General features: G+C 46.6%; 1 protein-coding gene across 5 annotated transcripts in view; it reads right to left on the bottom strand.

Annotated features, from left to right (window-relative positions):
* Positions 1-23632, bottom strand: part of LOC139573663 (triple functional domain protein-like) — a 149929-nt gene that overhangs the window by 78355 nt on the left and 47942 nt on the right. For 4 of the 5 annotated variants that reach the window (XM_071397389.1, XM_071397385.1, XM_071397387.1 and 1 more), the window contains 5 exons: positions 13948-14022; positions 13142-13256; positions 11438-11630; positions 8674-9222; positions 7667-7789 (listed from right to left, as the gene is read on the bottom strand). In XM_071397389.1, the coding sequence (XP_071253490.1) occupies positions 7667-7789; positions 8674-9222; positions 11438-11630; positions 13142-13256; positions 13948-14022 (1055 nt within the window). Of the gene's footprint in view, positions 1-7666; positions 7790-8673; positions 9223-11437; positions 11631-11819; positions 12347-13141; positions 13257-13947; positions 14023-23632 lie in introns of those variants that run through there. The other variant, XM_071397388.1, reaches the window with a different exon arrangement.

Genomic DNA, 23632 nt, shown 5'->3' with positions numbered 1-23632 from the left:
GAGGGGACATGATAGACATTCTGTAAGGAGAGGGATAGGACATATTACATATTCTGTAAGAAGAGGGAGGGGACATATTAGATATTCTGTAAGGAGAGGGAGGGGACATATTAGATATTCTGTAAGGAGAGGGAGGGGACATAATAGACATTCTGTAAGGAGAGGGAGGGGACATGATAGACATTCTGTAAGGAGAGGGAGGGGACATATTAGATATTCTGTAAGGAGAGGGAGGGGACATGATAGACATTCTGTAAGGAGAGGGAGGGGACATGATAGACATTCTGTAAGGAGAGGGGAGTAAAGTGTTACCAATATTTACATAGACAGAGGGAGGCAGGGAGGGAGGGGGAAGGGAGGGAGAAAGACAGAGATAGAGCGAGAAGGAGAGAGGGAGTGAAACAGACAGACAGACAGGGTGACAGACAGACAGAGAGGGAGGACGACAGGGAGGGAGTCACAGACAGACAGGAAGGGAGGAGGGAGACAGAGAGGGGCGGTAGACGGACAAACATAAAGACAGACAGAGACAGAGAGAGAAGGAGACAGAAACACAGACCTGCAGACAGAGAGGGAGAGAGACAGACAGACAGAGAGGGAGACAGACAGACAGACAGAGAGGGAGGGAGACAGACAGGGAGGGAGACAGACAGTGAGGGAGGGTTAGAAAGACAGAGATCAGCACAGGGTGGGCCATGGCTACAGACCCAGCCACAGGAGTGCCTACGTCCATAGTAAGGGATTGGGAGGCTGGTGAGAAGTTAACACAGGACATACACAACACAACCTACTGTACACACACACAACCTACTGGACACACACACACAACCCAGTCCAAATCAAACACAAACACCCAGAGAGACTATTACTCAATGAGAAGAGAACAGAACCCCTCCAGTCCAAACGAAAACACCAGCTAGCCTCGGCCTCTACTCTCTTACGTTACAGTGAACAGAGGGGAGGTAAACTGTCAACTGGAAACAGCCAATAAGGGGACTACTATCATAGTGCTAAGTGCCTGTATTGTGAAACCAAACAAATCTGCATCCTGTCGAGAAAATACATAGAATGGTCAAGCCAGAAATGTGTTCAGAATTGAGAATATCACTGAAGTCAAAATAAAAAAACATTTCGCATTTTCAGTGAAGTAAAAAAACACTTGAGATTCATGGTAAATTACATGTTACAACATTTCAAAATGGTCACCCAACTGCTGAACCAACAAACGCAGCCAATCAAAAGCTTAAGGAAGTGACGGTGAGTGTGCAGCAGGCAGCTGATGTCAGTTATCCTGTGAAGTGTAGCGAGCCGAGCGGAGGGGCTACACCCGTGGGAGAGGAAGTCCCTCTAGTCTGACCACATCTCCACATGCTTCCACTCAGCCAGCTCCAGCCAGCCCCGACGGACACCCACAACACTGTGTGTGGCTGGGTGGGGAGAGAGAAGGGGAGGTGAGGATAAGGGAGTGCATAGCAGGAGATCCACCCAGACAGAAAGGAGGTTCAGTCACAAGTCATGAGTTTCTCCCTCTCCTTTATCACCCATATCACAGGGCTTAAGGCTACACCGCTCACTGCCTGCTGCTCAAAACGTTACACTTTGGATGGGTTTGATTGTAGTAGTACAGCTTCCAATCCACAGAAAAGTGAATAGGGGGATCTAGTGTATGGTACAGTCACACACATGCTGTGTTGTACTAAAACAGTGGTCATTACTTTCGAGTCCTATTGGATCTAGTACAGCTCAACAATGGCCAAGCTTCCCCTGTTTGAGAAGCCCTTTTAGTAGGCTTCCTCTTTCATGTGGTCAGAGCTACAACGTTATCCCAATGGTTTAATGAGGTGTTTATGGGAGACGAGCTCTCGCTGCCAGCTGTAGACACACACACACACACACAGTTGATGAGCTCTCGCTGCCTGCTGTAGAGATCTACGGCATGCTGGGTAATTAAGGTTAAGGATCGATACCCTCCCTGACGCTGTCAGCGTCATCCTACTACTCGCACACTAAAACCAAAACAACACCATGTCCCTTTCATTTTGGTCCACAAAGCTGTTATGACAAGATAGACATAGATCAGCAAACACAAATTAATTATTCAGTTTTTCATGCAGGACTGTTAGCATTCAATTACCCCTGGCTGAAACGATTACAGGTTTTTGTATTCTGGTTTTTATCTAAATGAGAGGCTTTAATGAATCACACAACACCGCACGCAGTGTGCTCTGAAACAGAGGTGGGTGAATCCTCATTATACTAATCCATAGCAGGGGAACATCAATGGACCAATGTTCAACATCTCTTGTCTGTCTGCAAACACTTTTTAAACTGATGAGAGTTGTGAACACCACAAGCGGACAAACAGACAGACATACGGACGAGCAGAACGAACACACAGAGGGCTGGGCTAGATAAAGACATCTGCCCTCCTGAAAAACGACAAACGTTTCTGACTCTGACGACATCTGTGAAGCATTAAAATGTGAGGCTAAATAACAGCCTCTCTCACTACATGTCTTCATTCCTGGATGTAAATGACAAGCAGCATGGTATCTTAGCCAGGGGGAGCTAGACAGAGGGCAGGCCTAATGTAAAACTCCTGGAGGACCCGGGTTAAAGGGAGTAAACACTGGGCCAGGCCTCTGCATAGTATCCATTGACTGATGACATTACATACACCACCAAGGCTTACCCACACAGCAGCATACCACAGAACCTTCCTCTGTCTCTTAAGCATCACACATACTGAGCACTTAGAGCAGGGAGGGTCCACTCCACAGAGGAAAATACTGGCACTTATACTGCTGTCACAATGCCCATTTTTGCATGGCAAAGATATGAAGTGTGGCCGCTTTCCATCTCCACATCCCAGGCTTGGGGAATTCAAAACAAATGCAATCAAGAGTTATTTGTCTACGCCACAGGGACTGGTCCGACACCGGGTGTATAGTGACACATGTGAACATGATAATGATAGTGTTTCCATTGTGTTTTCGGTGTAAACAAACAGGCAACATTACAGATAGGAGATAGGATCAGGATGGAACAGGAAGAACTAATCAATGAGACTGACACAGTAATGGAGGGCTTGGCATACGCCAATAACCCAAGTCTGCGTCCCAAATGGCACCCTATTCCCTATATAGTGCACTACTTTTGACCTGGGCCATTTGGGACACAGACCTAGACCCAGAGACTCTGAGAGGGTGAGGGAAGAGAACGTCTTGAACAGGAAGCTCCTGGGGTTACTGGCTGGCGTTCTCATAAAATGAGGAATACGACAGAAAGGCTATTTTTTATTTCATATTTACCTTGTTTTAATATTCACACAGAGAGGAGACACTAGGAGACTAGGCCACAATGACATCACGTGTCCATTCTAGCATTACCACTTCCATTATGTGTTTCAAACAGGCTTCCATTCTGTCGCTATCGGATGGCCATCTGCTTTTCTATTGAACTGGTTTTGAATTTCTGGGCCGTTCCTCCCCAAAGTGGAACCATAGAGTGTAATGTTACAACACCCCCATAGGGGGCAGACTACCATCACATCTCCATACGATTCATTTGCATATTACAAATGACATAATCATAGATGATCATCAGCCCCAGCCTAAATGGCTGAACTCTAGTCTAGCTGGGGACTCGGGGATATTGGGATATTTACTCAAGGTGGCAAAAAGCATATTTATCACAACAGTGAACGCATTAACACATTGTGATTAATACTGCTGCTGTCCATGATGCTTTCATTGTGATATTCTGCCCTTTCAAACGTACGCACACATTTTACCCTCACAGTATCATCATCAGCAACTAGCTCTACCTCCCAAATATGATCCTGGCAGTCACACAGTCTTTCTAGTCAACAGGAAGCATGGCATCCTGGGGAAAAGGAGGCGTCAGTCCCTCTGTTCCAGAGTCCCCCTGCCTGTTGTTGACATTGCACACTGATGGCTAAGTCATGCAGAATAATGCCTGTGTGACTGTGACCAGGGCTGGGTCTAGGTCTGGGTGATCCCCCTGCCTCAATGGGGCCTGTCTGTTTGTCAGCTTCTCAAAACAAGCTAGGCTGGCTCAGCACAAAATAACTCGATAAACCTCTTACAAGCAAGATCATACTAAATGATAAGAGGATCATTTAATTGTATAGAGAAGTGGTTCCCAAACTGTTGGGCGAGGAGTCAGCATAAAAAATAAATACAATTTTTTTTTTGAGGAACTTAGTCTGGATTTGAACTTACTCTTGAAAGTTGTAATAGTAGAATGCACAAGGTGCCATTTGGAAATTGGGTAATTCATCATCAGTTCCTCTTGTCTTGTCAGTCATTGCATACCTTAGACCTATTTATAACTTGTCAGAAATGTCCAGATTCACTAGGCCATGTCTACGTTTTTAAATTCAGTTTTTTTAGCCCATAGATATTGTTGTAATTTTATTGTCGCTCAAATATCACACAAATACACATTAGACATGGCAAAATGTATAGAATTGCTAAAAAATGTGCTCCCTCTCCGACCTCTAGGTCACCAGGCTGCTCGTTATGGCGCACATCTGTCACCATCGTTACGCGCATTATGACACTCACCTGGACTCCATCACCTCCTTGATTCGATAGGCTGCCATTCCTCAGCTGGCTCGACAGGCTGCCATGCCTCAGCTGGTTCGATAGGCTGCCATGCCTCAGCTGGCTCGATAGGCTGCCATGCCTCAGCTGGCTCGATAGGCTGCCATGCCTCAGCTGGCTCGATAGGCTGCCATGCCTCAGCTGGTTCGATGGGCTGCCATGCCTCAGCTGGTTCGATAGGCTGCCATGCCTCAGCTGGCTCGATAGGCTGCCATTCCTCAGCTGGCTCGACAGGCTGCTATGCCTCAGCTGGTTCGATAGGCTGCCATGCCTCAGCTGGCTCGATAGGCTGCCATGCCTCAGCTGGTTCGATAGGCTGCCATGCCTCAGCTGGTTCGATAGGCTGCCATGCCTCAGCTGGCTCGATAGGCTGCCATGCCTCAGCTGGTTCGATAGGCTGCCATGCCTCAGCTGGTTCGACAGGCTGCTATGCCTCAGCTGGTTCGATAGGCTGCCATGCCTCAGCTGGCTCGACAGGCTGCCATGCCTCAGCTGGCTCGACAGGCTGCCATGCCTCAGCTGGCTCGATAGGCTGCCATGCCTCAGCTGGTTCGATAGGCTGCCATGCCTCAGCTGGCTCGATAGGCTGCCATGCCTCAGCTGGCTCGATAGGCTGCCATGCCTCAGCTGGTTCGATAGGCTGCCATGCCTCAGCTGGCTCGATAGGCTGCCATTCCTCAGCTGGCTCGACAGGCTGCTATGCCTCAGCTGGTTCGATAGGCTGCCATGCCTCAGCTGGCTCGATAGGCTGCCATGCCTCAGCTGGTTCGATAGGCTGCCATGCCTCAGCTGGTTCGACAGGCTGCCATGCCTCAGCTGGTTCGATAGGCTGCCATGCCTCAGCTGGCTCGACAGGCTGCCATGCCTCAGCTGGCTCGACAGGCTGCCATGCCTCAGCTGGCTCGACAGGCTGCCATGCCTCAGCTGGTTCGATAGGCTGCCATGCCTCAGCTGGCTCGATAGGCTGCCATGCCTCAGCTGGTTCGATAGGCTGCCATGCCTCAGCTGGTTCGACAGGCTGCTATGCCTCAGCTGGTTCGATAGGCTGCCATGCCTCAGCTGGCTCGACAGGCTGCCATGCCTCAGCTGGCTCGACAGGCTGCCATGCCTCAGCTGGCTCGATAGGCTGCCATGCCTCAGCTGGTTCGATAGGCTGCCATGCCTCAGCTGGCTCGACAGGCTGCCATGCCTCAGCTGGCTCGACAGGCTGCCATGCCTCAGCTGGCTCGACAGGCTGCCATGCCTCAGCTGGCTCGATAGGCTGCCATGCCTCAGCTGGTTCGATAGGCTCCCATGCCTCAGCTGGTTCGATAGGCTCCCATGCCTCAGCTGGCTCGATAGGCTGCCATGCCTCAGCTGGCTCGACAGGCTGCCATGCCTCAGCTGGTTCGATAGGCTCCCATGCCTCAGCTGGTTCGATAGGCTGCCATGCCTCAGCTGGTTCAGTATGCCATGCCTCAGCTGGTTCAGTATGCCATGCCTCAGCTGGTTCGATAGGCTCACATGCCTATCGATAGGCTCACGGTTCGTCAGATTTCTGCACCTCAGTGGAGGCGACCGGTCCGCTCCTGATCCCCGGGATGGTCCCTGTGGTTGGCGTCCTGCGGCTGTCGGGGAGGGGTTACTGTCACGTGTGCTCCCTCTCCGGCCTCTAGGTCACCAGGCTTCTCGTTATGGCGCACACCTGTCACCATCGTTACGCACATTATGACACTCACCTGGACTCCATCACCTCCTTGATTACCTGCCCTATTATATGTCACTCCCTTTGGTTCCTTCCCCAGGTGTCATTGTTTCTGTTTCATGTCTATGTGCTGTTAGTGTTTCTTGTTTTGTTTTATGTTGCATTTATTTATTAAAACACTCACTCCCTGAACTTGCTTCCCAACTCTCAGCGCACGTCGTTACAAAAACTGCAAGTAGAATTACTGGAAATAAGCTGTAAACCTAAAAATTCACTCCACCATAGAAATAGACACGGTGCGCGCACAGGTGGTAGGCGCGGGATGTTCCCCTATGCAGGACTGGGGGACGGGGACGGGGAACCCCTGGTATAGATGAATACGTCCAAGGAAACAATATCATACAGAAAGAGCACTGCAACTCTGTGTAAATGTACTTTACAGTATTATACAACCATACAATCTAGAGCTAGGTTCCCCAACTGGCGGTCTGCAGGGTGATTTCATTGTTCGACATAAAAAACTGCAAAAACACCACGGAATTAGTTCCAAGTGATTTAATAGAGAGATGTGATCATATACAAATGTAAGTAAGATTTGAAATGATTATGTTTTAGTCAAAAATGATATCTGTTTGGGCTTCTTTGCGGTCAATTTGTAGTCTAGAAATGATTTGTAATTACTGTATGTTCCGGCCCCATGACCATCCGCTCAAGAGAAAAATCGGCCTGCGGCTGAATCTAGTTGATGATCCCTGATCTAGAGAATCCCAAAAATACAGTACAACAAAAAGCTAGGGCTTCAATTCATGCCCTCATTTCCCCTTGTTGGTCCCATGAGCAGCAGAGAGTAGATGGCGGCCGGAGCTAGGGCCCTGTACTACTACTGACAACCAGGGCAAGGCACAGAAGAGGGCAAGGACGAGTGGAGGGAGAGAGGGAGAGAGGGCAGGGAGACGAAGTGATTCATCATCTCCCCCTACAGAACACAGCTAGGGCCGTTTAATCCTGCAGGCAGCCAGGGAGGTTCAGGGCAGTCAGCACACACATACACGCACGCATACATACAGACAGACACACACAAACACACACATGCAGGAGATGGACGGCTTGTCTCAACCTCACACTGCATGTGGTAGCTACTGGGAGGACTGTTTAGTTTAACCCATCATTATGTGGCCCTTTTAAAGGGGGGGGGGGGGTGACTATAATTAAGCTATATATTACTATAAATAAGGTATAGACGACTATCAATAAGCTTCAATGTATTTTAACACAAAGCTGAGGGGTACAGTAGTTTATGGTCATTGTGTTACACCATTGAGTCAATCAGTAAAGTAGAAGAGTGTATTCTTACCATACAGTTCATGGCAAAGTGGTTGTGCTGGGTCTGCAGCTCCCCGGCATGCTGGTGGTTCCCTCCTATCTCTGTGTAGCTGGTCAGGAACAGGCCCTTGTTGTGCACGATCCAGTCAAACATCTGTGGACGGTGCGACACACACAGCCATGGGCACACAAACACGCAGGCAGGCAGGCAGGCAGGCAGGCAGGCAGGCACACAAACACAGAAGAAGATCTCTATTAGCAGGTACTGAATCTTACAGCTCTGGAGGGGTGAGAGAGAGAGGGGGGCGGGGCTAAAGGCTGATGACATGGATGTTTGGACACTCAGGAAGGCAGATGGAATGACTCCAATCCACTGTATTGAACTGTGTGTCAGCCTGACCCTAGTGTCATGTTGTCATACTGCCTAGACTCGTGATGTTGCCACTGGGAACGCCAGACAGCTGGTCGAGGTTCGTATCACCCTGGAGTGACCTCTAGCTAGCATGACAAGAAACCTCAGTGTGACAGCTACCATTTCAACTTGACCTCTGAGACATGCTTTAATAACCGGGGACAATAATAACATGCCTGGGGAGGAAGAGGAAGAGGATGAGGTGGTGGTGTAGGAAGAGTAGGAGGAAGAGGAGGTGGTGGTGGGGAAATGTAATTAAAGCTTTGCTCTGACTAACTGACAAACATGTTTGTTTCCACAGCAGGGAGGCATCACATCGCCATCTGGCTGATAGCTGCATGACATCCATATAACTGTAGCTGGATCTATGCACACTGACAGGCTATGGGCCATTACAGTATACTGCAAACAAGCACCATTACTCCTGCAGCTACTTATCCCATTCTGTTTGCTATGAAGTAATATTCTCAGTGCAAATCCAGACTTCACTGGTGAGCTTGCGATGCTTTCTTTCTAGTTATGCTAGGATGAGAGATATGGACCAAAATGTGAGTCCTTTGAATAGAAACAAGCCTTGTTCTATTAACACAAAAGTGAAAGTAGTGTGTAGTTAGTTCATAACATACCTTCTCTGCATCCTGCTCAAACAGCCGCAGCTGGAAGCACTGGTCCAGTTTCAGCTTGCGCATGTGCCACAGCTGCTGCAGGTGCTGGCGTGTGCCATGCAGCTTGTCCAGCAGGGCACTCACTTTTGGCACCAGGTTGTGGGCATCTGGGTGGCCTGTGAGCCCATCGTTAGCATCCGTTCCCCCGCCGCCGTGGTTAGTGTAGCCTCCAGGGGTGACACTACCCTGCTGAAGCCTCTGGAGCAGCCTGCGTCCCTGTGTGTCCAACTCCTCCACCGAGGCCTTGGTGGCCCTCTTCTTGAGTGAGGCGTGTTCCTCCATGAGGCGCCGTGCACACTCCAGGTCGCGCGGAAGGTCACGCTGCGACAGGGTCTCCTGCAGCTCCTCCAGCCGCGCCAAAGCCCGGGCGGCATCGCCGGCGAAGTCTTCGAAGGCCACGCGCACCTCGATCCACTCGTCGTGCTCGTACTCCAGGCTGCCCTCAAAATCTGACGTCAGCTGGGAGGGGTCCACCACCTTGGTCAGGCCCTCGAGAGACACCATGACCGTCTGCAGGAAGAGGGAGGGGGGAGGGTTCAGACACTAATATAAACAGCAGTCTGTGAGGAAGAGGGAGGGTTCAGACACTAATATAAACAGCAGTCTGTGAGGAAGAGGGAGGGTTCAGACACTCATATAAACAGCTGTCTGTGAGGAAGAGGGAGGATTCAGACACTAATATAAACAGCAGTCTGTGAGGAAGAGGGGGGGTTCAGACACTAATATAAACAGCAGTCTGTGAGGAAGAGGGAGGGTTCAGACACTAATATAAACAGCAGTCTGTGAGGAAGAGGGAGAGTTCAGACACTAATATAAACAGCAGTCTGTGAGGAAGAGGGAGGGTTCAGACACTCATATAAACAGCAATCTGTGAGGAAGAGGGAGGGTTCAGATACTAATATAAACAGCAGTCTGTGAGGAAGAGGGGGGGTTCAGACACTAATATAAACAGCAGTCTGTGAGGAAGAGGGAGGGTTCAGACACTAATATAAACAGCAGTCTGTGAGGAAGAGGGAGGGTTCAAACACTAATATAAACAGCAGTCTGTGAGGAAGAGGGAGGGTTCAGACACTCATATAAACAGCAGTCTGTGAGGAAGAGGGGGGGTTCAGACACTAATATAAACAGCAGTCTGTGAGGAAGAGGGAGGGTTCAGACACTAATATAAACAGCAGTCTGTGAGGAAGAGGGAGGGTTCAGACACTAATATAAACAGCAGTCTGTGAGGAAGAGGGAGGGTTCAGACACTAATATAAACAGCAGTCTGTGAGGAAGAGGGAGGGTTCAGACACTAATATAAACAGCAGTCTGTGAGGAAGAGGGAGGGTTCAGACACTAATATAAACAGCAGTCTGTGAGGAAGAGGGAGGGTTCAGACACTAATATAAACAGCAGTCTGTGAGGAAGAGGGAGGGTTCAGACACTAATATAAACAGCAGTCTGTGAGGAAGAGGGAGGGTTCAGACACTAGTATAAACAGCAGTCTGTGAGGAAGAGGGGGGGTTCAGACACTCATATAAACAGCAGTCTGTGAGGAAGAGGGAGGGTTCAGACACTCATATAAACAGCAGTCTGTGAGGAAGAGGGAGGGTTCAGACACTAATATAAACAGCAGTCTGTGAGGAAGAGGGGGGGTTCAGACACTAATATAAACAGCAGTCTGTGAGGAAGAGGGAGGGTTCAGACACTAATATAAACAGCAGTCTGTGAGGAAGAGGGAGGGTTCAGACACTAATATAAACAGCAGTCTGTGAGGAAGGTATGGAAGGAGATCCGATAAGTAGAATGTCATCTTATGACACTTATGACACGTCATTCTTATTCTATGGAAGAGGCCCAATGAAATTACACCCTGATGCATGAGATGCCCCAGATGCAGATATCATTATTAATGACTATCATGTTACTAAACCAACTGAATAGATTGATTCTGTTATCAAAATTCTATAACCAACATAATTAAACATGGATTATGAGGAGTGGTCAACAACAGATCTATTACGTCCAATGTTCACTTGAAAAGGTGGGTAAAAACATTCCAGGAATTGTAGCTGCAGCCATGTTACCAGTCATAACACATAAAATCCCTATGAGATAACATCAACACATGCAGTATCCACAGCTCTTTAAAGCCCATTCATGTGTATGTTGTGTATTCTTTAGCAGTGGGCTCAGGTTAACGCCAATCTGGATGTCCCTAATCAGACTGCCCTCTTTACTGAGACTCTGCTCTCTCTGAGTCCCATATATCCTTGTTCCACTCTAAATAGGTCAGAACTAAATTTAACAGCTCCCGCTTCCTACCCACACGGGACTCTCTCTGTCACAGCTTTAATATCACTTTCCAATTCCACACAACACTTCCTAGGGCTCATAACGACATCTTGGAACACTTATACACAACTTTAAATTCAATTTGAAGGTAAACAATTCATTTGAAGAAAGAGGCATAAAAACATTCACATTGCAAACTAATTTCCTCATGCATTACAACTCCAGAGACTACAAACATATTCTCAGTATAGCCTAAAGATGACTAAGATATCAAATCTCCTCAGACACTTTTGGGAAAAGATCCAGATCTGAGGATCGATTCAAAGCGGTTGAGTCATAATACTATAGTAGCATTCTCAGAACCCATAAGGCAATCTCGCGCTAGGTAGTTCGCTCGCTCAAATTATTCCGTATGAATGTCATCACAAGAGACAATCCAGGGTGGACCTACCTCAAATTCAAACTTGGAGCTCCCGAAATTGGTCCTCTGTTTCTGCCAGAAGTTGTCTGGTTTGATGATGAGGGCGACGTGGATGCAGGAAGGGAAGGACTCCTGCAGGATCTTCAGCAGAGGCTTGATGCTGTCCCACTTAGAGCCTCGCATGTCAACGATGACCGTGAAGCCATGTCTGCTCACCTCCTCACTGAGACAAACCAAGACAACAACCACAAGCAGCCATGAAATTCACAAATCACCACTCAAATATTTAGTTTACTTCCATGACAATAAACTATTGTTAATATTCAAATGAAAATGAAATGGGTGGTGAAAATCTCGTTCACCAGGTGCCTCAGAAGACAAAAACGTTGAGCTGTTCAATGACTCCGCTTACCAAGTGTCCCGTTGCAAAAGTACCATAAAAGGATATCCCCAGTGTTTAAGGCTTAGCGTGAGTGTCTCACAGCGCAGGAGGCCCTGTGCTCTGAACTAAATCACTGACTTCACTCTCGGAAAAGACCAGCCCAGCCGTCTCCCCAAGAGAAACAATAAGAAAACAGTGGGAGAGAACGAATGAACCAGAGAGAGAGCAAAATACAAAGTGAGAGCGAGAGTTTGTTTGTGTGTATAAAAGAGAGTGTAAAACTGCCCTCCCGCTGAGTGGACAGCACAGACAGTCTCGCCGAGGTAACGCTCCACTAGCAACTCCGATAGCCAACCGCCCACGCCATCCACGTCCTAGTCCAGACCGACGCCCCTTCCCTCCGGATGCCACCCGCACCAGATCCCCTAGACTGTTTTCCTAACCACTAGTCAGCCTCTAGGCTAGTATCCAATAACACTGAAAACAGACAGAGAAGAGGAGAAGCTTGCCTGCAGCAAACAGCACAGAGAGAGAGTGAAAAGGAGATGGCCTGAGAATATCTATCTGCAGTTAGTTATTAGTAAGTGACCCACTCCGCTGTGCTTTCCTCTCCTCTGCTCTGCTCTGCCTGCCTGGCGTCATCAGCCCCTACAGAGAGAGGCCCAGGGGGAGTCTAACCTACATACAGCCCTGGACTGCACTGCACTACACTATAAACACGCACATGCGCGCACACACACACACACACACACGTATACAGACAGACACACGCAAATGCATACAGACACACACAGACACACACACACACTGTATACTGAGTAAACTATGTCAACAGTCAGTGGTAACGGTACTGCACCAGGCTGAGGGCTGGAGTATAATACTCTTTCAAATGCTGCATAGGGAGGTGGCTGCTTAAAAGGAAGAATCTATTTCAAATAAAGCAGAGAGGGAAATCACAGTTGGGGAGGAGTTGAATTTGAAAACACACAGCGATACACAGGTAGTCTGGGGAGGGTTTCCTCGTTCATGCTGGACTCCAATAGAATGTGACACGGAGGAGAGTCAACAAGCTGGTTTTCATTATCCAACTGTCAGAGTTAATACTGTGTGTGTGTGTGTGTGTGTGTGTGTGTCTGTGTGTGTGTGTGTGTGTGTGTGTGTGTGTGTGTGTGTGTGTGTGTGTGTGTGTGTGTGTGTGTGTGTGTGTGTGTGTGTGTGTGTGTGTGTGTGTGTGTGTGTGTGTGTGTGTGTGTGTGTGTGTGTGTGTGTGTGTGTGTGTGTAGTGCAGGGAAAGGAGGCCGGGCTGGGTTCAACAGTGTGTTCAGTTATCATTTATGTATAAGAAACAGTACCTGGGGATACCAGCGAGGTAGGCTATGAGTCTGCGGAGGTCCTCTGTTCGTATTCTGTCATGGTTACTCCTGGCTGGGAACGTAAGGACGGGACCCCCACGTCTATCTCGGCCACCTGGGGAACACATGAACCAGGACCATGAGAAACACACAACAACGGACAACCACTAGACAGGGATTTACAAATCCTGCTAGTTGTCCTCACCTTTTACAGTATAATGGACTCTTATTGTAATACCGGCAACTGAAGAATGCATCACTATTTTACAATAATAGGAGTACTTTGAGGTAAAATCCCTCATATTTATAGCTGTTAGTTAGTGGCAAGACTAAGTCATGAGTCTTGACATGACTAACTCATGCCAGCAGTAAGTCACAGCAGGTCAGGGTCATGGCACGGTTCACACAGACAGCTCCACTCACAGCTTAGCTGAAGCTACATCTCCCTGCAGAGGAAGCCTTGTCTGCCTGATGTTTCCCTGAGTTGTGTTGTAGGCTGTTGTTCCCACCATAATGTGCTGCCTATTCCCAGTGCTCTGCTGTAAATGTAGAGCTGCAGTGAATCATGTGAGGCTGTTTGTGTGTGTGTGTGTGTGTGTGTGTGTGTGTGTGTGTGTGTGTGTGTGTGTGTGTGTGTGTGTGTGTGTGTGTGTGTGTGTGTGTGTGTGTGTGTGTGTGTGTGTGTGTGTGTGTGTGTGTGTGTGTGTGTGTGTGTGTGTGTGTGTGTGTGTGTGTGTGTTCCCATGCCATTCTACAGACCATATAGAATGGTAAACACCATGGATCAGAGACATTGTGTTTCTCACCTGATATGAAGGCAACCTTTTCTTTAAGGATGGGCAGAACGTCTACGGCCTTCATCTCCTCATTTCGATGAAACCCTGAAAAAAACAGAACAGCAAATCAGACCATCAAGGTTCAATTCTGTATTGAAGTTGACTTGATAACATGATGTCAGTCAATCAGTCATGTTCTCATTACCACTAATACACAACCTGCTTTGGGTTAGGACTGAAAAAGTTAAGGGCCACAGAGGGCACCAGCTAAAAATCAGTCTCTGAGTTGACCCAGTTCCAGCAGCAGAACCCTGACATGAGATTAAATCAGCCATCTCTTTGTCATTACAACCCTGTGACAGGTTGAACTCTTGAGAAGGCCTAATATGAATTCAGGATGATGACAACCACTAATAACAACAAAAATAGACCATAGAAGTTATGAGCATTATCATTAACAGAGTGGCTAAATCCTTATTGTACAACCAAGCAGTCAAAGAGACAAAGCCGTGACTAGATAGATAGCATCATATCTATAGCTCTGGTCTTAACTCATATACTCACCTACTCACCAGATGGCTTACACTCAATATAGAGAGCAACCCACACGTGTACGTACGACCACACACACACCTTTACATTGTGTCATAGCATCATAGCGCAGCCTGTACATTTGGTATTTTTTATTAAACCTTTATTTAACTAGGCAAGTCAGTTAAGAACAAATTCAAATTTACAATGTCGGCCTCGGAACAGTGGGTTAACTGCCTTGTTCAGGGGCAAAATAACAGTTTTTTTTTTACTTTGTCAGCTCGGGGATTCAATCTAGCAACCATTCGGTTACTGGCCCAACACTCTAACCACTGGGCTACCTGCCGCCCCAAATAAGACAGAGTAAATCCTGTAGACATACAGTGTAGTAGTAAACTCAGCAAAAAAAGAAACGTCCTCTCACTGTCAACTGCATTTATATTCAGCAAACTTAACATGTGTAAATATGTGTATGAACATAACAAAATTCAACAACTGAGACATACACTGAACAAGTTCCACAGACATGTGACTAACAGAAATGGAATAACGTGTCCCTGAACAAAGGGGGGGTCAAAATCAAAGAAACTGTCAGTATCTGGTGTGGCCACCAGCTGCATTACGTACTGCAGTGCATCTCCTCCTCATGGACGGCACCAGATTTGCCAGTTCTTGTTGTGAGATGTTGCCCCACTCTTCCACCAAGGCACCTGCAAGTTCCCGGACATTTCTGAGGGGGAATGGCCCTAGCCCTCACCCTTCGATCCAACAGGTCCCAGACGTGCTCAATGGGATTGAGATCCGGGCTCTGCGCTAGCCATTGCAGAACACTGACATTCCTGTTTTGCAGAAAATCACGCACAGAATGAGCAGTATGGCTGGTGGCATTGTCATGCTGGAGGGTCATATCAGGATGATCCTGCAGGAAGGGTACCACATGAAGGAGGAGGATGTCTTCCCTGTATCGCACAGCGTTGAGATTGCCTGCAATGACAACAAGCTCAGTCCGATGATGCTGTGACACAACGCCCCAGACCATGATGGACCCTCCACCTCCAAATCGATCCCGCTCCAGAGTATAGGCCTCGGTGTAACGCTCATTCCTTCGACGATAAACGCAAATCCGACCATCACCCCCAGTGAGACAAACCGCGACTCGTCAGGGAAGAGCACTTTTTGCCAGTCCTGTCTGGTCCAGCGACGGTGGGTTTGTGCCCATAGGCGACATTGTTGCCGGTGATGTCTGGTGAGGACTTGACTTACAACAGGCCTACAAGCCCTCAGTCCAGCCTCTCTCAGCCTATTGCGGACAGTCTGAGCACTGATGGAGGGATTGTGCGTTCCTGGTGTAACTCGGGCAGTTGTTGTTGCCATCCTGTACCTGTCCCGCAGGTGTGATGTTCGGATGTACCAATCCTGTACAGGTGTTGTTACACGTGGTCTGCCACTGCGTGGACGATCAGCTGTCCGTCCTGTCTTCCTGTAGCGCTGTCTTAGGCGTCTCACAGTACGGACATTGCAATTTATTGCCCTGGCCACATCTGCAGTCCTCATGCCTCCTTGCAGCATGCCTAAGGCACATTCACGCAGATGAGCAGGGACCCTGGGCATCTTTCTTTTGGTGTTTTTCAGTCAGTAGAAAGGCCTCATTAGTGTCCTAAGTATTCATAACTGTGACCTTAATTGCCTACCGTCTGTAAGCTGTTAGTGTCTTAACGACCGTTCCACAGGTGCATGTTCATTAATTGTTTATGGTTCATTGAACAAGCATGGGAAACAGTGTTTAAACCCTTTACAAGGAAGATCTGTGACATTATTTGGATTTTTACGAATTATCTTTGAAAGACAGGGTAATGAAAAAGGGACGTTTCTTTTTTTGCTGTGTTTAGTAAGTTCATGTCTACTGTACTGACTAGAGCTGCAGCTTACTGTGTTAGACATGGTAGAGCAGCAGCTTACTTTTAGACCTGGTAGAGCAGCAGCTTACTGTGTTAGACCTGGTAGAGCAGCAGCTTACTGTGTTAGACCTGGTAGAGCAGCAGTTTACTTTGTTAGACCTGGTAGAGAAGCAGCTTACTGTGTTAGACCTGGTAGAGCAGCAGCTTACTGTGTTAGACCTGGTAGAGCAGCAGCTTACTGTGTTAGACCTGGTAGAGCAGCAGCTTACTTTATTAGACCTGGTAGAGCAGCAGCTTACTGTGTTAGACCTGGTAGAGCAGCAGCTTACTTTATTAGACCTGGTAGAGCAGCAGCTTACTTTATTAGACCTGGTAGAGCAGCAGCTTACTGTGTTAGACCTGGTAGAGCAGCAGCTTACTTTATTAGACCTGGTAGAGCAGCAGCTTACTGTGTTAGACCTGGTAGAGCAGCAGCTTACTTTATTAGACCTGGTAGAGCAGCAGCTTACTGTGTTAGACCTGGTCGAGCAGCAGCTTACTGTGTTAGACATGGTAGAGCAGCAGCTTAATTTGTTAGACCTGGTAGAGCAGCAGCTTACTGTGTTAGACCTGGTAGAGCAGCAGCTTACTGTGTTCAGACCTGGTAGAGCAGCAGCTTACTGTGTTAGACCTGGTAGAGCAGCAGCTTACTGTGTTAGAAATGGTAGAGCAGCAGCTTACTGTGTTAGACCTGGTAAAGCAGCAGCTTACTTTATTAGACCTGGTAGAGCAGCAGCTTACTGTGTTAGACCTGGTAGAGCAGCAGCTTAATTTGTTAGACCTGGTAGAGCTGCAGCTTACTGTGTTAGACCTGGTAGAGCAGCAGCTTAATTTGTTAGACCTGGTAGAGTAGCAGCTTACTGTGTTAGACCTGGTAGAGCAGCAGCTTACTTTGTTAGGCCTGGTAGAGCAACAGCTTACTGTGTTAGACCTGGTAGAGCAGCAGCTTACTGTGTTAGACCTGGTAGAGCAGCAGCTTAATTTGTTAGACCTGGTAGAGCAGCAGCTTACTGTGTTAGACCTGGTAGACCTGCAGCTTACTGTGTTAGACCTGGTAGAGCAGCAGCTTAATTTGTTAGACCTGGTAGAGCAGCAGTTTACTGTGTTAGACCTGGTAGAGCAACAGCTTACTGTGTTAGACCTGGTAGAGCAGCAGCTTACTGTGTTAGACCTGGTAGAGCAGCAGCTTACTTAACTAATAAACTGGAGAGAGGAAACAGAGAGAGGGAGAGAGAGGGAGAGAAAGAGCGAGTGGGAGAGAGAGAGCGAGCGAGAGGAGAGGGAAAATGAGAGAGAAAGATGGAGGGAGCGAGAGAGAGGTCTATTTCAAATAAAGCAGAGAGGGAAATCACGGTTGGGGAGGAGTTGAATTTGAAAACACACAGGGATACAAAGGTGGTAGTCTGGGGAGGGTTTCCTCGTTAATGCTGGACTCCAATAGAATGTGACACGAAGGAGAGTCAACAAGCTGGTTTTCATTATCCAACTTTCAGAGTTAATGCTGTGTGTGTGTGTGTGTGTGTGTGTGTGTGTGTGTGTGTGTGTGTGTGTGTGTGTGTGTGTGTGTGTGTGTGTGTGTGTGTGTGTGTGTGTGTGTGTGTGTGTGTGTGTGTGTGTGTGTGTGTAGTGCAGGGAAAGGAAGCTCCGAGGCCTATGCTCTTACTCTGAATATTTTATGGACATGCTAATAGGCAGTAGCTAGATTTTATCTCCTGCAAAGCTGCAACGTTATATACTGTATTTCCCACTCACTGTTCCACCCCATGGGGAGAGGTGGTTTGTGTCCCAAATGGCACCCTATTCTACATGGGGTCTGGTCAAAAGTAGTGCAATAAATAGGAGATATGGTGCCATTTTGGATGCATTCATGTTCATATTACCATATCAAACCACTCCTCGTAGTCTCAAACTGCAGTCCCCTGTCCCCAACCCACTTTGTCACAGCTCAATGGATTTGTTGTTGATGCAATTATCCAAAATCGATTATTCATTTTACTGGAACATAAAATCTGACTTTCACAAGGCATTGCATGATATGATTAATAGCATCCTATCAAAAAAGATGGTCGACTCAATAAGTGTGAATGTCGATTAAAAGTACTAGTTCATTCTGAGGTTAAAACAGTTACCAGATACGGACAGAAAGGAGTATGAAATAAAGGTTGTCAATCACTCTGTCTTGATAATGCATGAATAATCACTCAGTGTGCTGCCGTGTACCCTTTGAAAACAACTGCATAGAAACGGCTTTATACAATTTTGGCCTACTACCGTGCCTCGCTGGAGAGCAAATGTACCTGTTTAAACGGGAATGGTTAATGCCAGGTGAGGCCAAGGTCCTTTTAGGATGCCGCTCTCATCATTCTGTAAGATCTGTTCATGACGTAACATGTAGTACTGAGTACTGCAGTTTATACTCAGATGCGTTCGTTTCTGGGCGTTTTGCCCTGTGTTTGAGGCGTGTTTGCCTTTGTGGGCTAATGAGTCGATTTCATCTATTGCTATTGGCCAAATTCGTTATGTTTATAATGAAGTTATGTATTTTCCCCTAACCAGTGTTACCATTTTCCTCATCTGTTCGTTGTATATTTTGTCAATATAACACTGGATCCAGTCCTCTCTGTCACCTCCACTGTAGGCTTAGGACACACTCTTAGAGAAAAAGGTGCTATCTAGAACCAAAACCTTTTTTAAGAGTATACAACCAATGACACCTGATCGACTGACTCTGTTGTAACTGTTGTAACTGTTGCTGCTCCACACCAACTAGATAGGATGGAGGACGCAGCAGTCTAACACAGGCCTACTGTAAGTACCAGAAAGTATCCAGAGTAATCAGTATTTTCTTAGATAATATCATAAATAGACTACCAGGAAATATCATAAATAGACTACCAGAAAATATCATAAATAGATTACCAGGAAATATCAGAAATAGACTACCAGGAAATATCAGAAATAGACTACCAGGAAATATCAGAAATAGACTACCAGGAAATATCAGAAATAGATTACCAGGAAATATCATAAATAGATTACCAGGAAATATCATAAATAGACTACCAGGAAATATCATAAATAGACTACCAGGAAATATCATAAATAGATTACCAGGAAATATCATAAATAGATTACCAGGAAATATCATAAATAGACTACCAGGAAATATCATAAATAGACTACCAGGAAATATCATAAATAGATTACCAGGAAATATCAGAAATAGACTACCAGGAAATATCATAAATAGACTACCAGGAAATATCATAAATAGACTACCAGGAAATATCATAAATAGACTACCAGGAAATATCAGAAATAGACTACCAGGAAATATCATAAATAGACTACCAGGAAATATCATAAATAGACAACCAGGAAATATCATAAATAGACTACCAAGAAAGTAGGCTTGCAGCTTTCACCATCGGTAAAATAAAGTGTTACCGATGATTGTACCAGTTTGTTGCTGCTGATAAAAATACTATTTCATTTGGAGAGAGGCTAAAAACGGTTGTCACAGACGAACTGCGTAGATTAGACCAAGGTAATAGGACAAAGATGATTCCACCAGTAGCCTATCAGTCTGTTTGAATATCTGATGCCAATAAAAACCAACGGGGACTGTGTGAGTCGTGCTCTGGGAGAGCAGAGGCCAACCGATACAACATGGCTACTTCGATATTGATTCTATCCCACATCTGACCCAGTCAGCACTAGTCAAGCCTGACTGGACATCATAACACATTATGTAATAAAAGGAGATTGCAGAGCAGTGCTGGGCCCTAAAGAGGATCATCTATTGGTTCAGGTAACCAGCTGGGACAGGGACCATTCGAGAGGGACAGGGGAGGTAAAATGCTTCTATAATCGTTGTATTGTATTAGTGTGTCTGTGTGTACCCTCATCCAAAGAGCAGACACCATAGGTGGGTGAACTTCAGGGCTGTGTGTGTGTGTGTGTGTGTGTGTGTGTGTGTGTGTGTGTGTGTGTGTGTGTGTGTGTGTGTGTGTGTGTGTGTGTGTGTGTGTGTGTGTGTGTGTGTGTGTGTGTGTGTGTGTATGAATGCCTGCATGCATGCCTGCATGTCTGTGTGTATCTGTGTGCATGTGTGTACTCACCCCCATGTCTCATTCCAGTCAAGTTCAGAATACGAGCAGCGTACAGCTCTGATCAAACTAAGGAAGAGAGGTGTGAGCATGACAACAATAACACCATAGCTGTTAAAGCTGTCTCCCTCCCTCCCCCCTCCTTATCGTCCAACTCCCTTTCATGATCTGACACACGCATGTCAGCCCAGTCTAAACATTCCTGCAGCAGCATGTGAGAGTGTAGACCTTTGTGTGTGTGTGGTACAGTAACACAGGGCATGGGCCCCACTGGAAACACAACTCCTCTGTTTCCTGTCAAGTGTGCCCACATTCCTCCCCCCGTCTCTCTCTCTCCCCCCACCTCTCTCTTTATCTCTCTCTCTCTGGTGTTTTTATGTAACAGCCTGATAATGGCCCACATCCAACACTGATCTCCACTGCACTTCTAGAGGCACCGAGAAGGGTCAACACCACACACACACACACACACACACACACACACACACACACACACACACACACACACACACACACACACACACAGTTAGAAGTACAGATCAGGGTCAGCAGGGAGAGGCAGAGTTCCACTATGTTCGTCTCAGACAATGCTCCGCCTAGAAGACAGGCCAGACACACCTTGTTTAGTGGTTGTTGTGTGTTTCTCATGCTGGCTCCTGTGTTATCCAGGTGGCCAGAAGTAACCGTGAATACGAACAGAGGCCCTCTGCAGACTCATAGCCTACCTCACTGGCATCCCCAGGTACACACACACACACACACACACACACACACACACACACACACACACACACACACACACACACACACACACACACACACACACACACACACACCTCACACAGTGCTCTGCACGCAGTGTGGTGCAATAAGTCACTTCTGAACCAGAACATGTAGAATCATCAAATTAGCCCAAGCAATTGAAGCATATGAGCTCATATAAGATTTTCACTGCTAGGCCTACATGTTCAGCCTGTTTTACATGAGTACAAACCCCAATATCCCAGCACCTTCACTGCAATATCCCTCCATACGGTAATTGGTGAACAATCATTATAACCCAGGCAGAACCACGTAGCCTTCATTTACAAGTCTGCCAAGCATGAAATGAAGGTTGTCAATCACTCATCCTTGATAATGCATTAATAATGAGGGCAATCCATTCTACTCACTCAGTGTGCTGTCGTGTGCCCTTTGAAAACAAACTGCATAGAAACGGATTTCTACAATATAGTCCTACTACTGTGCCTCGCTGGAGAGAAGAGAAGGAAACACTACTTGTGCTATCAAATCAAACTTTATTTGTCACGTGCGCCGAATACAACAAGTGTAGACCTTACCGTGAAATGCTTACTTACAAGCCCTTAACCAACTGTGCAGTTCAAGAAAGAGTTAAGAAAATATTTACCAAATAAACTAAAGTAAAAAATAATAAAAAGTAACACAATCAAATAACAATAATGAGGCTATATACAAGGGGTACGGAGTCAGTGTGCGGGGGTACAGCTTAGTTGAGGTAATTTGTACATGTAGGTAGGGGTGAAGTGACTATGCATAGATAATAAACAGCGAGTAGCAGCAGTGTATAAAACAAATGGAGGGGGGTGGGGGGGTCAATGTAAATAGTCCGGTGGCCATTTGATTAATTGTTCAGCAGTCTTATGGCTTGGGGAAGAAGCTGTTAAGGAGCCTTTTGGTCCTAGACTTGGCGCCCCGGTACCGCTTGCCCTGCGGTAGCAGAGAAAACAGTCTATGACTTGAGTGACTGACAATTTTTTGGGCTTTACTCTGACACCGCCTAGTATATACAGTGGCAAGAAAAAGTATGTGAACCCTTTGGCATTACCTGGATTTCTGCATAAATTGGTCATAAAATTTGATCTGATCTTCATCTAAGTCACAACAATAGACAAACACAGTCTGCTTAAACTAATAACACACAAACAATTATACGTTTTCATGTCTTTATTGAACACACCGTGTAAACATTCACAGTGCAAGTTAGAAAAAGGTATGTGAACCCTTGGATTTAATAACTGGTTGACCCTCCTTTGGCAGCAATAACCTCAACCAAACGTTTTCTGTAGTTGCGGTTCAGACCTGCACAACGGTCAGGAGGAATTTTGGACCATTCCTCTTTATAAAACTGTTTAAGTTCAGCAATATTCTTGGGATGACTGGTGTGAACTGCTCTCTTGAGGTCATGCCACAGCATCTCAATCGGGTTGAGGTCAGGACTCTGACTGGGCCACTCCAGAAGGCGTATTTTCTTCTGTTGAAGCCATTCTGTTGATTTACTTCTGTGTTTTGGGTCGTTGTCCTGTTGCATCACCCAACTTCTGTTGAGCTTCAATTGGCCCACAGATAGCCTTACATTCTCCTGCAAAATGTCTTGATAAATTTGGGAATTCATTTTTCCGTCGATGATAGCAAGCTGTCCAGGCCCTGAGGCAGCAAATCAGCCCCAAACCATGATGCTCCCTTCACCATACTTTACAGTTGGGATGAGGTTTTGATGTTGGTGTGCTGTGCCTTTTTTTCTCCACACATAGTGTTGTGTGTTCCTTCAGAACAATTCAACTTTAGTTTAATCTGTCCTCAGAATATTTTGCCAGAAGCGCTGTGGAACATCCAGGTGCTCTTTTGCAAACTTAAAACGTGCAGCAATGTTTTTTTTGGACAGCAGTGGCTTCTTCCATGGTGTCCTCACATGAACACTATTCTTATTTAGTGTTTTACCTATTGTAGACTCATCAACAAAGATGTTAGCATGTTGCAGAGATTTCTGTAAGCCTTTAGCTGACACTCTAGGATTCTTCTTAACCTCATTGAGCGTTCTGCGCTGTGCTCTTGCAGTCATCTTTGCAGGACGGCCACTCCTAGGGAGAGTAGCAACAGTTCTAAACTTTCTCCATTTATAGACAATTTGTCTTACCGTGGACTGATGAACATCAAGGCTTTTAGAGATACTTTTGTAACCCTTTCCAGCTTTATGCAAGTCAACAACTCTTAATCTTAGGTCTTATGAGATATCTTTTGTTCGGGGCATGGTTCACATCATGCACATGCTTCTTGTGAATAGGAAACTCAAATTTTGTGACTGTTTTTTATAGTGCAGGCCAGCTCTAACTAACATCT

The sequence above is a fragment of the Salvelinus alpinus genome, chromosome 4 (assembly GCF_045679555.1).
Source record: "Salvelinus alpinus chromosome 4, SLU_Salpinus.1, whole genome shotgun sequence".
NCBI classification, from domain to species: domain Eukaryota; kingdom Metazoa; phylum Chordata; class Actinopteri; order Salmoniformes; family Salmonidae; genus Salvelinus; species Salvelinus alpinus.
Note: the sequence above shows the minus strand (reverse complement) of the source record. Positions and strands in the feature narration are given on the sequence as shown.